The 12,479-nt window shown below is 38.3% G+C and overlaps 1 protein-coding gene across 5 annotated transcripts in view; it reads right to left on the bottom strand.

The window, feature by feature from the left end:
- LOC146607781 (NLR family CARD domain-containing protein 3-like) overlaps nt 1-11,816 on the bottom strand; it is a 93,567-nt gene extending 81,751 nt beyond the window's left edge. For 2 of the 5 annotated variants that reach the window (XM_085347352.1, XM_085347359.1), the window contains exons 1-6: nt 11,719-11,816; nt 11,515-11,634; nt 8,189-8,267; nt 6,729-6,957; nt 4,780-6,586; nt 3,662-3,835 (exon numbers count right to left, since the gene is read on the bottom strand). In XM_085347352.1, coding sequence (XP_085203478.1) covers nt 3,662-3,835; nt 4,780-6,586; nt 6,729-6,957; nt 8,189-8,267; nt 11,515-11,634; nt 11,719-11,807 — 2,498 coding nt within the window. In that variant the 5' untranslated portion in view covers nt 11,808-11,816. Of the gene's footprint in view, nt 1-3,661; nt 3,836-4,779; nt 6,587-6,702; nt 6,958-8,188; nt 8,268-11,514; nt 11,635-11,718 lie in introns of those variants that run through there. The other 3 variants (XM_085347351.1, XM_085347357.1, XM_085347358.1) reach the window with 3 other exon arrangements.
- Between the last annotated feature and the right edge of the window lie 663 nt (nt 11,817-12,479).

Below are 12,479 nucleotides of genomic sequence, written 5' to 3'. Positions count from 1 at the left end.
TTATGCTCAAGTCCATTACTTTTAGTTCCTTCTCTTAAAATGTTCAAATTTTGCCACAATAGCATGCACTCTTTGCACCCATGGATTCTTTCAGAGATTTTCTTCACAATGTCCTCTGGAAGCTTAGATGGGTCTTAATGAAGGCCTGAAATGCCTGAAAACACCAGGTTGTCTCTCATGCTACAGGCCTGGAGATCGATGATGGTCTCTTTTATTTTATTTTTTTGGTTTTTTTACTCACCTCGGTGACATTCTCAGTTAGAGACTTGACTGAGTCTCATAGCAAGGCGTTTTCAGCAGTGAGTGTTTCCACTTGTGTGCTGTATTCCAAAGATTCCCTCATGTATTCCAATTCCCTGTGTAGAATTTCAACCAGGGTCAACCTTGCGTTATTGCTGGAAAATTACTTAGGAACTGATTCCAGGATGTCTTTACTGGTCTGTCATGTTGTTCCTGCTAGGTGCCTTCTCTTGGAAAACGTCTCGTTCTTGGCTGGGGAAGATGACTTCTGGGCCTTCTTCATGACTATAGCGTAGAAGCACCAGTAAATGTATTATTGGAGACCTTCCAAATTATCCTTGCTGTCCTCCAGGGTATTAGAAATTATTTTTCAAATGTTGTTAGTTGTCCATTAATGGTTTGGTATAATTTAAGCCTCAAAAATTGTTTTGATGCATGCTCAATCATCCAGGTAAGTATATCCCAAAAGGTTAATTCTGTTCATCTGGACCTTCAGTCCTTTCTGGCCTATAGGTGTAAATAGACTGCAGAGTCCTGACCTGACAAGTTAGCTCTTCTGTGTTGTGCCATCCGCTTTGCCAGAGGTTGTTTGGTTTTCCTCTTGTATAAATCATGGCGATCCTCCTGGCACTTAACAGCGTACACTACACTATGCACACTACGTTTGTTTGTTTAATTCAGTTTTTTTCTGCCAAGTCTCTGGCGTCAGACGTCACCTACAGCATTTCTGTTTTCAGTTATGCTGAACCTTAATGCATAGGCCCCAAAGCTAGGATTTCAGTAAGAAGAGAAACCAAAATTCTGGAGTAAGCTGGATAAATTGGAATCCAATCCTCCCAGAGGGAGAGAATGGTTATTGGAGCAGACTTTAGTGAACATACAGGTGAAGTGACCTGCGTTGATGAGGTGGTGTTGGGTAATGATAATTTTGAGAAATGCAGAAAGACATAGGTTATGTGTAATTTTCCAAAGGAATGGAAATGACTTTGAATATTTGAATATGTACTTCAAGAAAAGCAAAAGGAGAAACATAGGGTGACGTGTAAGAATGGAAGAAGGTGCACAGAAGTGCATTTTATGTGATTTTATGCAGATGATGCAAGAGATAGGAGACGAAAAAGAAGATGGCGTGTATAGGACAGGGTTCTTTTGTTTTGTTTGCTTGTTTATTTTTGGCACAGCACTGGAATGACTGCAGGTGTCTGTGAGTTGAGTTTGTTGTACTTCAGTGATTAGCTAGCCCTACTGAAGAAGAGCATGCATGAAGGCATTGACTTATTTTTAACTGTAATGTTATTTCAAAAGCAGCGTTTCAGCCTTAGATTTAAAGGTAAGAACTGCTCATTTAAAGCTCAAATATAAGTCTTCATGTTTTTAAGTCAGATATTGAGTTTGTATGTGTGACTTTATGTATTTTCATATTGTGAAACATGGTGTAAAATAAATAAATAAAATGGCCTGTATTTGTATAGCGCTTTACTAGTCCCTATGTACCCCAAAGCGCTTTACACAACCAGTCATCCACCCATTCACACACTGGTGATGGCAAGCTACATTGTAGCCACAGCCACCCTGGGGCGCACTGACAGTTTGTAAAACAAACTGAGGTAATTGTGCTATTTAAAGGCTGAATGAAATCCTCTGCAGGTTAGTGCAGGATAAACAGGTTAGTTTGCTGTACTGTGATGTATTTAAAGTGAAGAACAGTGTGTGACTGGTGCACAGTGGCTGTGGTTTCATGGTAAGAGTTAGCTTATATCAAGTGTAGCAGAGACTTATATGAATTTTAGCTGATGATGCTGAGATTCATTGACTGAATCTCGCCTTCATACCAACTTTATACAGTCTAATATAAAGACAGCATAAACAGTGTACTGTCAGTGTAGAGGATGGAAATCAACCAGGACAACTCAATAAACAACTGCTGGCATCTGGTTGAATTTAGTTGTGTACATCCACAAAGAGCAGCAGGTCAGCTGATCACAGCCTGTATTACAACCAAACATCAATTTCCTATTTAGTAACTGTCTAAAATGTAGGCAACAGGAAATGGATATGCATTTTTAATTTTCTTTGTTTTTATTCAGATTCAAGCTGAGTGTAATTAGTCTATTTTTTTTTTTATTCTAAGATTTGTATTTCCGTTCACTGATATTATTTTATTATCATGTTAATATAGCACAAGGCTCAGTTACCTGGAATGTCTAGAGTCACATTTCTATAAACAGAATTGTCAATAACCAATGTTTTTTTTGTTTTGTTTTGTTTGATTTTTGTTTTGTTGTTTCTGGGGGCCCTTGATGGGCATATCACTAAGGACAGAAAATTTAACAGCTACTAACAAGCTACATTTATTACACATTTTAGTACAATGAGAGTTAAAAGAAGCACAGGACTAATAACTGACAGAATATTTGACATTGACAGGTAAGGGCTGGTGACACATCTTAGTGCTAGTGTCACATTTTGAATTTAATTTGCAGACGCTCTGAAAAAACAGGTGTATGTCACAGTATGAAATGAGATGTTTGATGCTTTCTCTGCTTTAAGGTGTTGTAAACCTTGAAATGCCATGTTTGTAACTTCTGTGTCAAACATATCTAGTTCACATGTAATTAAATGTGGTATTGTGATAAAATTCCAATTGTCGTTTTATTAATTCATTTTTTTCTTAAACCACAATTAGGTTTCTATTTACATATTAGATATTTACGTTTAGATATTTATGTTTAAAAGAAGGCAAAAGGAATGGTGAGCCCAAAATAGACAATTTGACCAGGGTTTTAGGAATAACATGAGTAACCAACTTCCAGTTTATAAACATACTGTGTATTAACCTACAAAACAGACCGAAATCAAGCTGGAAAGTTTTGTTGATGAAAGAGTTGGTTAAATAAACATTTCTGACTGATTAGACAAAATAAAATTATAATTTCTAGAAACCACTCTATATATTTCCCTTTGGCCTTTGCTGTAGCATCATAGTATACCTTCCTTGTATATTTCTTTTGTTTCATGTCCCGATTTCTTTACTCTCTGGTGATATCCCATGTTTGACTTCTCTTTTAGAATTGTCATTTCCATCAAGTTAAAGGTTTGACGTAAATTTGATGCACTCCTGCATCAAACAGTTGGTAATAAGCAAAGGAAATTGATATGATGTGAATGCAAAATATCCCAAATCTCTGAATCAACTATTGCATTAAAAAATATGTTATACACACAGGTTCATACTTATCAGTTTGTTTGTTTTTTGAATTAAATGAAAAATGAAAAAATAAAACGGTAATATAGCGAGAAATGTAAAATAAAAAGTCAATTTAGAATTCCATAATATTTGTCTTTGTCTAATAAAATAACACAAATATGACACAATTTTTCAATACTGATAAAAAAAACTACATCAAAAAACATTCCTGACCTGAGACTTTTCAGTGTACAAGTTGGACTCCTCAATCCAGCAGACAGAAGCTTTACTCCCGAATCTTGCAGGTCATTGTTACTCAGGTCAAGTTCTTCTAGACTAGAGGACTGGGAGCTGAGAACTGAGCACAGAGCTTCATAGCTTCTCTCGCAGAGGTTACATTCTGACAATCTGAACAAATGAAATGGCTTATAGTCATGCTGCTACAAAAAACATTTGCATGTGCACTTCATAAATAAGAATACAACTTAAAATTAAAGTCTGTAAAAAAAACTTTGAGCTTGCTCTGTAAACAGGTAAGGAGCTAGTACTTGTAGTGATAGAACAATACTCACTTACACATGAGAACATAATTTACAAATGATAATATCTGGGACTTTTGTTGCTAGATACGGTTTCAAAATAATGTAAATTTTACTACAAACTGAACGTTGTTGCATCTCCTTATTTATCTTCTGTTTGATACAAGCTGCCTTCCAGTAGTTACAGTTTGCTGACTTAATTATATGCATTGGACATGGAGACAAGATTATGAGTAAACAACCTGAGTTGTGTACACCTGAAAGGATCAGGCCAATGTTGTTATGTTGAAAAAATCGAGCATGGAGGTACTTGATGTTGAAGGCTGAATTATGCTGTTAGTGCAGATAGTTCTGAGTGGCAAAGTTCCACCAAAATTACTAATTAAAAAACTTCTTAAAAACTGGGAAAAATTCAATCAATATTAAGTGTGTGGAGAAAGACTTTTTTCCCGAATCAGTAAAAACAATTCTTAGAACCTTTAACAGAAAACCAAAAGCTAGGGCATATGATACATATTATGCTGTAGTATACCAGCAAGGCTAATCATAACATACAAAGAACAATGTTACAACTGTCTGTGTAATGAAGGAAAGAATTTAGTTGACAGGATCAGACTGAAAACTGATGAGAGAATGTTACAGGAGCAGAACATTTGATGGTCCCATGTACTTTTTATAGGCAAAAAGAATGAAATAAAAATCATGATTTTTATTTTCTTTGCATTTCTATTCATTCATATTTTTGAGGAGTTGAAGAAAAGCTGTGGGTCCATTTTATGGGTCTGGGTGGTACTGGGTGTTATGTTTACTTACAGAGCTTTGTTGGACGCTTTGACCACTGGCAGCAGCCTCAGAAGAGCCTCATCTGAAGCAGAGTACTTCTTTAGGTCAAACACATCCATTTCTTTTCCTGAGGACAGTAAGATGAAGACCAGAGCTGACCACTGAGCAGGAGACAGTTTATCTGTCGAGAGACTTCCTGAACTCAGGGACTGTTGGATCTCCTCCACTAGAGAACAATCATTCAGTTCATTCAGACAGTGGAACAGATTGATGCTTTTCTCTGCAGACAGATTCTCACTGAGCTTCCTCTTGATGTACTGGACTGTTTCCTTATTGGTCTGTGAGCTATGTCCTCTCTGTGTCAGGAGGCCTCGTAGGAGAGTCTGATTGGTCTGCAATGAAAGACCCAGGAGGAAGCGGAGGAGCAAGTCCAGGTGTCCATTTGGACTCTGTAAGGCCTTGTCCACAGCACTCTGGTAGAAATGTTTCTCTCCAGATTGTCTGATTTCTGACTTCTGGGGTGTCATTTCTTGTTCTTCAGTTAGATTAATTCCAGAGTTGATGAAGGTCATGTGGACATGAAGAGCAGCCAGAAACTCCTGAACACTCAGATGGATGAAGCAGAACACCTTGTCCTGGTACAGTCCACTCTCCTCTTTAAAGATCTGTGTGAACACTCCTGAGTACACTGAGGCTGCTCTGATATCGATGCCACACTCTGTCAGGTCTGATTCATAGAAGATCAAGTTTCCTTTCTGCAGCTGATCGAAAGCCAGTTTTCCCAGAGAATCAATCATCTTCCTGCTCTCTGGAGTCCAGTGTGGATCTGTCTCAGCTCCTTCATCATACTTGACCTTCTTCACTTTGGCCTGAACCACCAGGAAGTTGATGTACATCTCAGTCGGGGTCTTAGGCAGCTGTCCTCCCTCTGTGGTTCTCAGCACATCCTCCAGAACTGTAGCAGTGATCCAGCAGAAGACTGGGATGTGGCACATGATGTGGAGACTTCGTGATGTCCTGATATGGGAGATGATCCTGCTGGCCTGCTCCCTATCTCTGAATCTCTTCCTTAAGTACTCCTCCTTCTGTGGGTCAGTAAATCCTCTGACCTCTGTCACCATGTCAACACAGTCAGGGGGAATCTGATTGGCTGCTGCAGGTCGTGTGGTTATCCAGAGGTGAGCAGAGGGAAGAAGATTCCCTCTGATGAGGTTTATCAACAGCACATCCACTGAGGTGGACTTTCTAGGGTCAGTTAGGATTGTAGTTTTGTGGAAGTCCAGAGGAACTCGACACTCATCCAGACCATCAAAGATGAACACAACCTGGAAGTCTTCAAAGCTGCAGATTCCTGCTTCTTTAGTTTCAGTAAAGAAGTGATGAACAAGTTCCACCAAGCTGAACTTTTCCTCTTTCAGCACATTCAGCTCTCTGAAAGTGAATGGAAATATGAACTGGATGTCCTTGTTGGCTTTGTCTTCAGCCCAGTCGAGGGTGAACTTCTGTGTTAAGACTGTTTTCCCAATGCCAGCCACTCCATTTGTCAGCACTGTTCTGATTGGTTCATCTCTTCCTGGTGAGGCTTTAAAGATGTCTTCTTGTCTGATTGTTGTTTCTGGTCTGTCTTGTTTCCTGAATGCTGTTTCAATCTTTCTGACTTCATGTTCATCATTGACCTCTGCAGTCCCTCCCTCTGTGATATAGAGCTCTGTGTAGATCTGATTCAGAAGGGTTGGGTTTCCTGCTTTAGCAATCACCTCAAACACACATTGGAACTTCTTCTTCAGCTTAGATTTAAGTATGGGCTGACACCATTGGAAGTTTCTCGTTGTGGTTCCTAAAAGAACCAACCAGTGAAAATACATCAATAAAGTATTTCTAAGTGTACACATTTTGAATTTATTTTTGTTTATTTCTTCAGTCATTAGCAAAGGCTTTTATTTATCCAGCAGCATAAATATTTAGAGAAATATTCTCACTGCTCTGCAGGCACTCAGCCAACTCCTTCTGCTTCATTCCCTTCAGGAAGTCGACTGTGATCTTCACAAATGCTTCTCTGCTGCTGTTACTCTGCTCTTCATCCTCACCCTCTAATAACTCATCCTCACATCGGTCAGGTGAGCAGCTTTCTAGGCCTTCTAGCCTGAGATCTCTATGAATCCTCTTCAGCTCGTTCTTCACAAAAGAGATGATTTTGTCCTCAAGCATCTGGAAAATAATACTTTATGAATGACCCAGTAGCCCCAAAACCTCAACCAGTTGCGGGGTGAAGAAAAAGAAGCAAGAAAGAAAGGTTATAAGAAAAATTAGCGTTAATAGAACCAGTTTAATTATGTGCAATAAACACAATCCCCCAAGAAATTTCAAGCCCTGTTGGATAAAGGTTTATATGTGCCAGGAAGCTTCACAATGCTGCTTTGAGGTGGCTGCAGCTGAGGATCTTGATTCTACCTGGCACCTTGACCTATTTCCTACACGGTTAAACACTGTTCATTCCCCTTTCTCTTTAATAATTGAGAGTATTCACGTTTCCCTAACATGCATATTTTCCCCTCTACCTCTTAAAATAGTAATAATTCCAGTTCCATCCAAATGGTAATTTATTTTCTTTCAAAAATTCTAGAAAACTCTGTTGCTGTACAGATTTACTCCTATCTATTGATCTATTTGAATGATTTCAGTCTGGATTTTTAGGCCACTTCACAGTGCAGAGACAGCCCTGGACAAAATCACAAAATATTTTCTAATGGTGGCTTACTCTGGGTGTTAGCCATACTTGTACTCCTTGATCTGGGCTCTGTCTGTGATACAGTGATCTGTTTGCAACTCCCATGAATGGTTTACATTGTATCTCTCAGATCATAATTAGTATGTGCAGTTGAAAACTCTCAGATCATAAGCTGGCAGAGTTGTCAGTGTTGTTCCTTTACCACAGAAACTTCTCCAAAGACTTCAGCTTGTGCAAAATGCAAGTGCTTGTGTCATTGCCACAATGCTTTCCATAGAACAAATTCTTGCTGTCCTTCAACATCTGGGTTTCTGTAAAATATCTCATTCATTTTAAGATTCTGCTTTTTACTTTCAAGTCCCTCAAAAAAATCCCCCTTCTACATCTCTTGTGTTCTGCATATTCTCACACCTTCCTCTACACTTAGATCCTCCTCCTTTGCTACTGTTATTTTACCATCTACTCACCAAACCATGATGGGCTTTGGAGCTTTTAGCTCAGTGGCCACTCATCTTTAGGACACACTACCACAGCACATTCACAACATTAATTCTCTCCCTGTCTTTAAAGCTAGCCTTACAACATAACATTCTGACCATTAACGTTCTGTTAAAAAAAAAAACCTTTATGTTCTAAATCAGAACCCAGGTGCCCAGCATGGAGACAACCGAACAGAACAGATGTAAAAGTAGTTGTTGTACATGTACACACCATAAATATGGAGTCCAGGTGTGTTTGATGCTGCTGGGCAGACTGACCACTGGGAACCTCTGAGTTCTCTTGGTCCACTCTGTGGAGGAATCAAAGAGTCAAAATAATACAACAAAACATTAAAACCTAAAATGTTGCTAGTCCTCTGGATTTTTCAAGAAAAATAAAACACCCGGAGCTCTGATGATACCCTGTCTGACTCCTAGTCTAGGGATGAGCACTAACTGAGCACTTAAAGTGCTTTCAAATCATGACCAAAGTTGGATAATAGTCTTGCTGTTGCTACACTAATTGTTGTGTAAGCACAAAAAGCGCACAGAGCCCCCCTCCTCTGCTTTTATTAAACTCAGTGACTCCTTCCTCCCCAAAGCTAGCGCAGCCTGGTGGCTGTATTGGAACATAAGGGATGAATTGATGTAACCAGCTTTTCTTTATGAACATCTGAAAACGAATTAAATAAACAACACAAAACAAAAAACAACAAAAACTACAAGCTAGTGGGTAGTGGGAGCTTGTGTGAGTGCCTCCTTCTCCTAAAATCAAAAGTAGTCAAAAATAACAAGTTATAATCAATCATGAAAAATTAGTTTTCAATTTTTGGCTGAACATTTGTGTATGAAGAGTGCAGATTTCTGACATTTTGTATAAATGTAAACATGTAACAATTTCATTCTTTCAAATCAAGGAAAGAGTGTGAAACCTAAGTTAGATGTGTATTTGTTAATGAATGATGTGTAGCTTTCTGGATGTTATACTTATTGGGCTTCATACTTATTTATTATATAGACCATAGAGTGCATAAAATAAAGATAAAATAAAGATTTAACATGTTTTATGTAACTGAAATGTTTAATTATGTGGGCTAAAGAAAATAAAAAAGTTATAGACTATGATTATATGAAACGTATACTTATTTCATTTGATGTATTTTAACAATATATAATGCATATTACAGAATGTAATATCTGTACATGTGTTTGCAACCTTATTTGATTTCCTTGCCACCCTAACAAAATTTTTCTAGACCTGCTCCTGGATATCTTGACCAATGTTAGTGTTATCTTTTTAAGTTTAACTAATAACATTGTAAGTGCATGGCAATCTAAATTAGGCATGTTTTTAAGATGTGTCATATAAAACACGAATGTTGAAATTTATAGTTAAGCACTGCAGTAATGATTTATGTCATGGTCCTGGGTCCCCTGACCCAGCGTTTTTAGTTCCTTGTGATGTTTGTAATATTGTACTTGTGAGTTATTTTATGGTTTCTAGTTTCGATCCCTTGCCCTTCATGTTTCTCTGTGTCCCCTCTGTTCTGTGTAAGTCTGTGTCTGCATGTTTGATTTCCCCTCTGTGTCTTTCGGTTCTTAGAGTCCTCTGCCTTATGGTTTATGTCTCTGTGTTTCTTAGTTGCTGTCTCCACTGTGTCAAGTTCGCGTCTCTGTGTGATCTTTCCTGTTTTACTTTGAAGGTCCATGCCTCATGTGAGTGTTTCTAGTTTTGAGTCTCTGTCTCGTCCAGCCTGATTACTCCCAGCTGTGCTCTCCTTCTGTGTCTCATTCCCTCGTTATCCCTCTGTGTATTTAAGCCCTGTGTTTCTCTTTGTCAGTGTCGTAGTCTCCCTCATAGCTGTGTGATTTTTCCCTGTGGTTCCTCGTGCTTTAGTCTCCCCAGTTTAAGTTTAGTACTGTTTTTTGTGTTTCACTTTATGCCAGCATTAAAGCTGTGTTTTTGAGTTTACGTTTCGTCTCCGTGAGTTTGCGTTTGGGTCCTTCTCCTGCCTGCCACACAGCCGAATCATGACAATTTATTTGTTAAATGTCTGGTGTGGTCATATTTCAGGATCTCAAACATTTAGTATGCAGATGATCTCTGACACATCTAGTTTTGGTGCATTTATAGACAGTATCTTGAAAGTAGATACATCAAAGATAAAGTTAAAATGCAAAGAGATCTGACAACTGCACCATAAATGTATCTGTCAGTCCTAATACACACCTCACAAGTCTCTCTGTTATTACGGTATAAATGTGACTTTTAGCTGTCCATCAGCAAAATATCTCAAACAGCAGGGGAATTAGACCACATAGGTGACTCTGAGGTGGAAGCATAGCCCTAAACAGAAGCCTGCAGTATACCACCAACTATTCTATTAACCATTCTTAGGAATATGAAGCTGCAGCGACCACAGCCAAATGTATTCTTGGGCTCAGAGCAGGAAACACTAAATGTTAAACTGATGTCTAAGGATAAACACAGATTTGGCAAAACTGCAATTAAACTGTCAATCTGAGGTCTTCAAAAGTAATATTTAATTGGTGTGTAACAAGTTTGGGTCCCTTCCCAGTCAGACCAGTGGTGACATGTTCTCTTGAAACTAATGTCTGTCTGAGTGATGTCCAGAAAACGACGAGGGCTTTACAGATTATTATGAAACGTGATGACATAAAACTGAGAGCAGGAACCAGAGTACAGTCTTGTATGTTTCTATGCTGCTTCTCTCCTCCTGTCATCTCCCCCAAACCCCATGCTCAAAGATGGTTTGCTGATGCTCTGGGAGGAGTCCAAGTCATCCAAATACTATTTAAGCATATATATAGTAAAAACAACAACAACAACAAAACAAGAGTATCCGGAACTGAGTAAAACAGTTAAATGTGTATTATTAGGTCTCTGATGTTTAATAATCTTTTGAGTCCCTGTTAGTATATGATTGAATATAGAAGATATGAAGATATTCGTTTCATTCGGCCTTACAGAGACCTGGTTGCATCAGGATGAATAGGTTAACTTAAATAAATCTTTAACAACCCTCTCTTGTCTGATCATTTCCTGATAACATTTCCACTTACAATAACTGATTACACAGCAGCAGGGAGTAGACTTCATCACAGAATGTGTCTTTCTGAAAGTGCTGTAACTGAGTTTAAGAATATAATCAACCCACTGTTATCTTCTTCAGTGCCCTGTACCAACATAGAGCAGAGCAGCTACTTGAACGCTACTCCAACAGAGGTCGATTATCTTGTTAATGATTTTGCCTCCTTACTATGTATGACACTGGATACTGTAGCTCCTGTGAAAAATAGAGCCTCAAATCAGAAGTACTTGACTCCGTGGTATAATTCTCAAACACATAGCCTAAAGCAGATAACTCATAAGCTGTAGAGGAAATGGTGTGTCACAAACTTAGAAGACCATCATTTAGGCTGGAGAAATAGTTTGCTGCTTTATTTATTTATTTAAAATGAAAAAAAAAAAAAAAAGGAAGTGCATCTCACTATTTATCAGTGATTGGACAAAATATACACTCAGCCTCACATTACCTCTCTGCAGAAGAACAGTGGTCTGCTTTAAACTTAATATAAAAATCCTTTGACCGGTCACTCTGTAAGGACACACAGCTGGGTCCAGGTTCATGTTTCTGTTTAGTTCCTCGTTTCTTCCTGTGAATAATGATGGAGCAGTGATGTGAGTGCTGAGCTGTGACATGGAGAAGAGTCATGGACAGTTAGAGATGGTCATCTCACCTCTGAGCTTTGGTCTGGCTCTCATGTTCCCCACACAGAGTGGTTTTAGAGGGAGGGACTCCCTCCTCTCTGTCCTCACACTGATCCATGCTGCTGAATTCACATCCACATCAGCTCACGCACACTTTCTACCTTCACCTACAGAGGAAACACAAACCATTCATGTGCACATCAACTGAAATTCTCCTTTGATTTACTGGTAATGAGAAAAATAACACGTGATATTTTGTCACTGTGAGTTCAGGATTAATGTAGACAGCAAACCAAAGGAAGATGGAGAAGGCAGATTAATTGTGTATGTCAGAGGCTAGACTAAAGAAAATCAGTACAGATTTTATAATAAAAACAGAACCTTTTGAAAGCTGTGACTCTCAGTCATGGAGACATCCAAAGTCTAAGTAACTATGTCTCTTAAAGCCTCATAAGGTAAGTATTGATTTTTAACAAACTATAAAACCTAAAACGAAGGATATTACCCCAATAATTTAATTTCAGTTAGTTTATTTAGTTGTAATCTTTTTAAGTTTACTTTTTATTATAATTTTAGTTAGTTAAAAATGTTTTCTCAGATCTAATTTTACTTTTGAGTTTAGTTTCAGTGAACTATACTAACCTTATGTGTTTTCTAACGCTGGTTCCTGTTGGAACAGAGCCAACAGTTTGTGGCGTAGTATTTTTAATCAGAAGCCGACACGTTTGATCTTTATCTAAGATACATTTGTAAGGAATAATCATTCAAAAAGTCCACTCTCTATCTCCTG

This window comes from Diplotaxodon limnothrissa, linkage group LG23 (assembly GCF_057381915.1).
Source record: "Diplotaxodon limnothrissa isolate DT_005_m linkage group LG23, D_limnothrissa_male_GT1.1, whole genome shotgun sequence".
Classification (NCBI taxonomy): domain Eukaryota; kingdom Metazoa; phylum Chordata; class Actinopteri; order Cichliformes; family Cichlidae; genus Diplotaxodon; species Diplotaxodon limnothrissa.
This window is presented reverse-complemented; position numbering and strand designations above follow the sequence as displayed.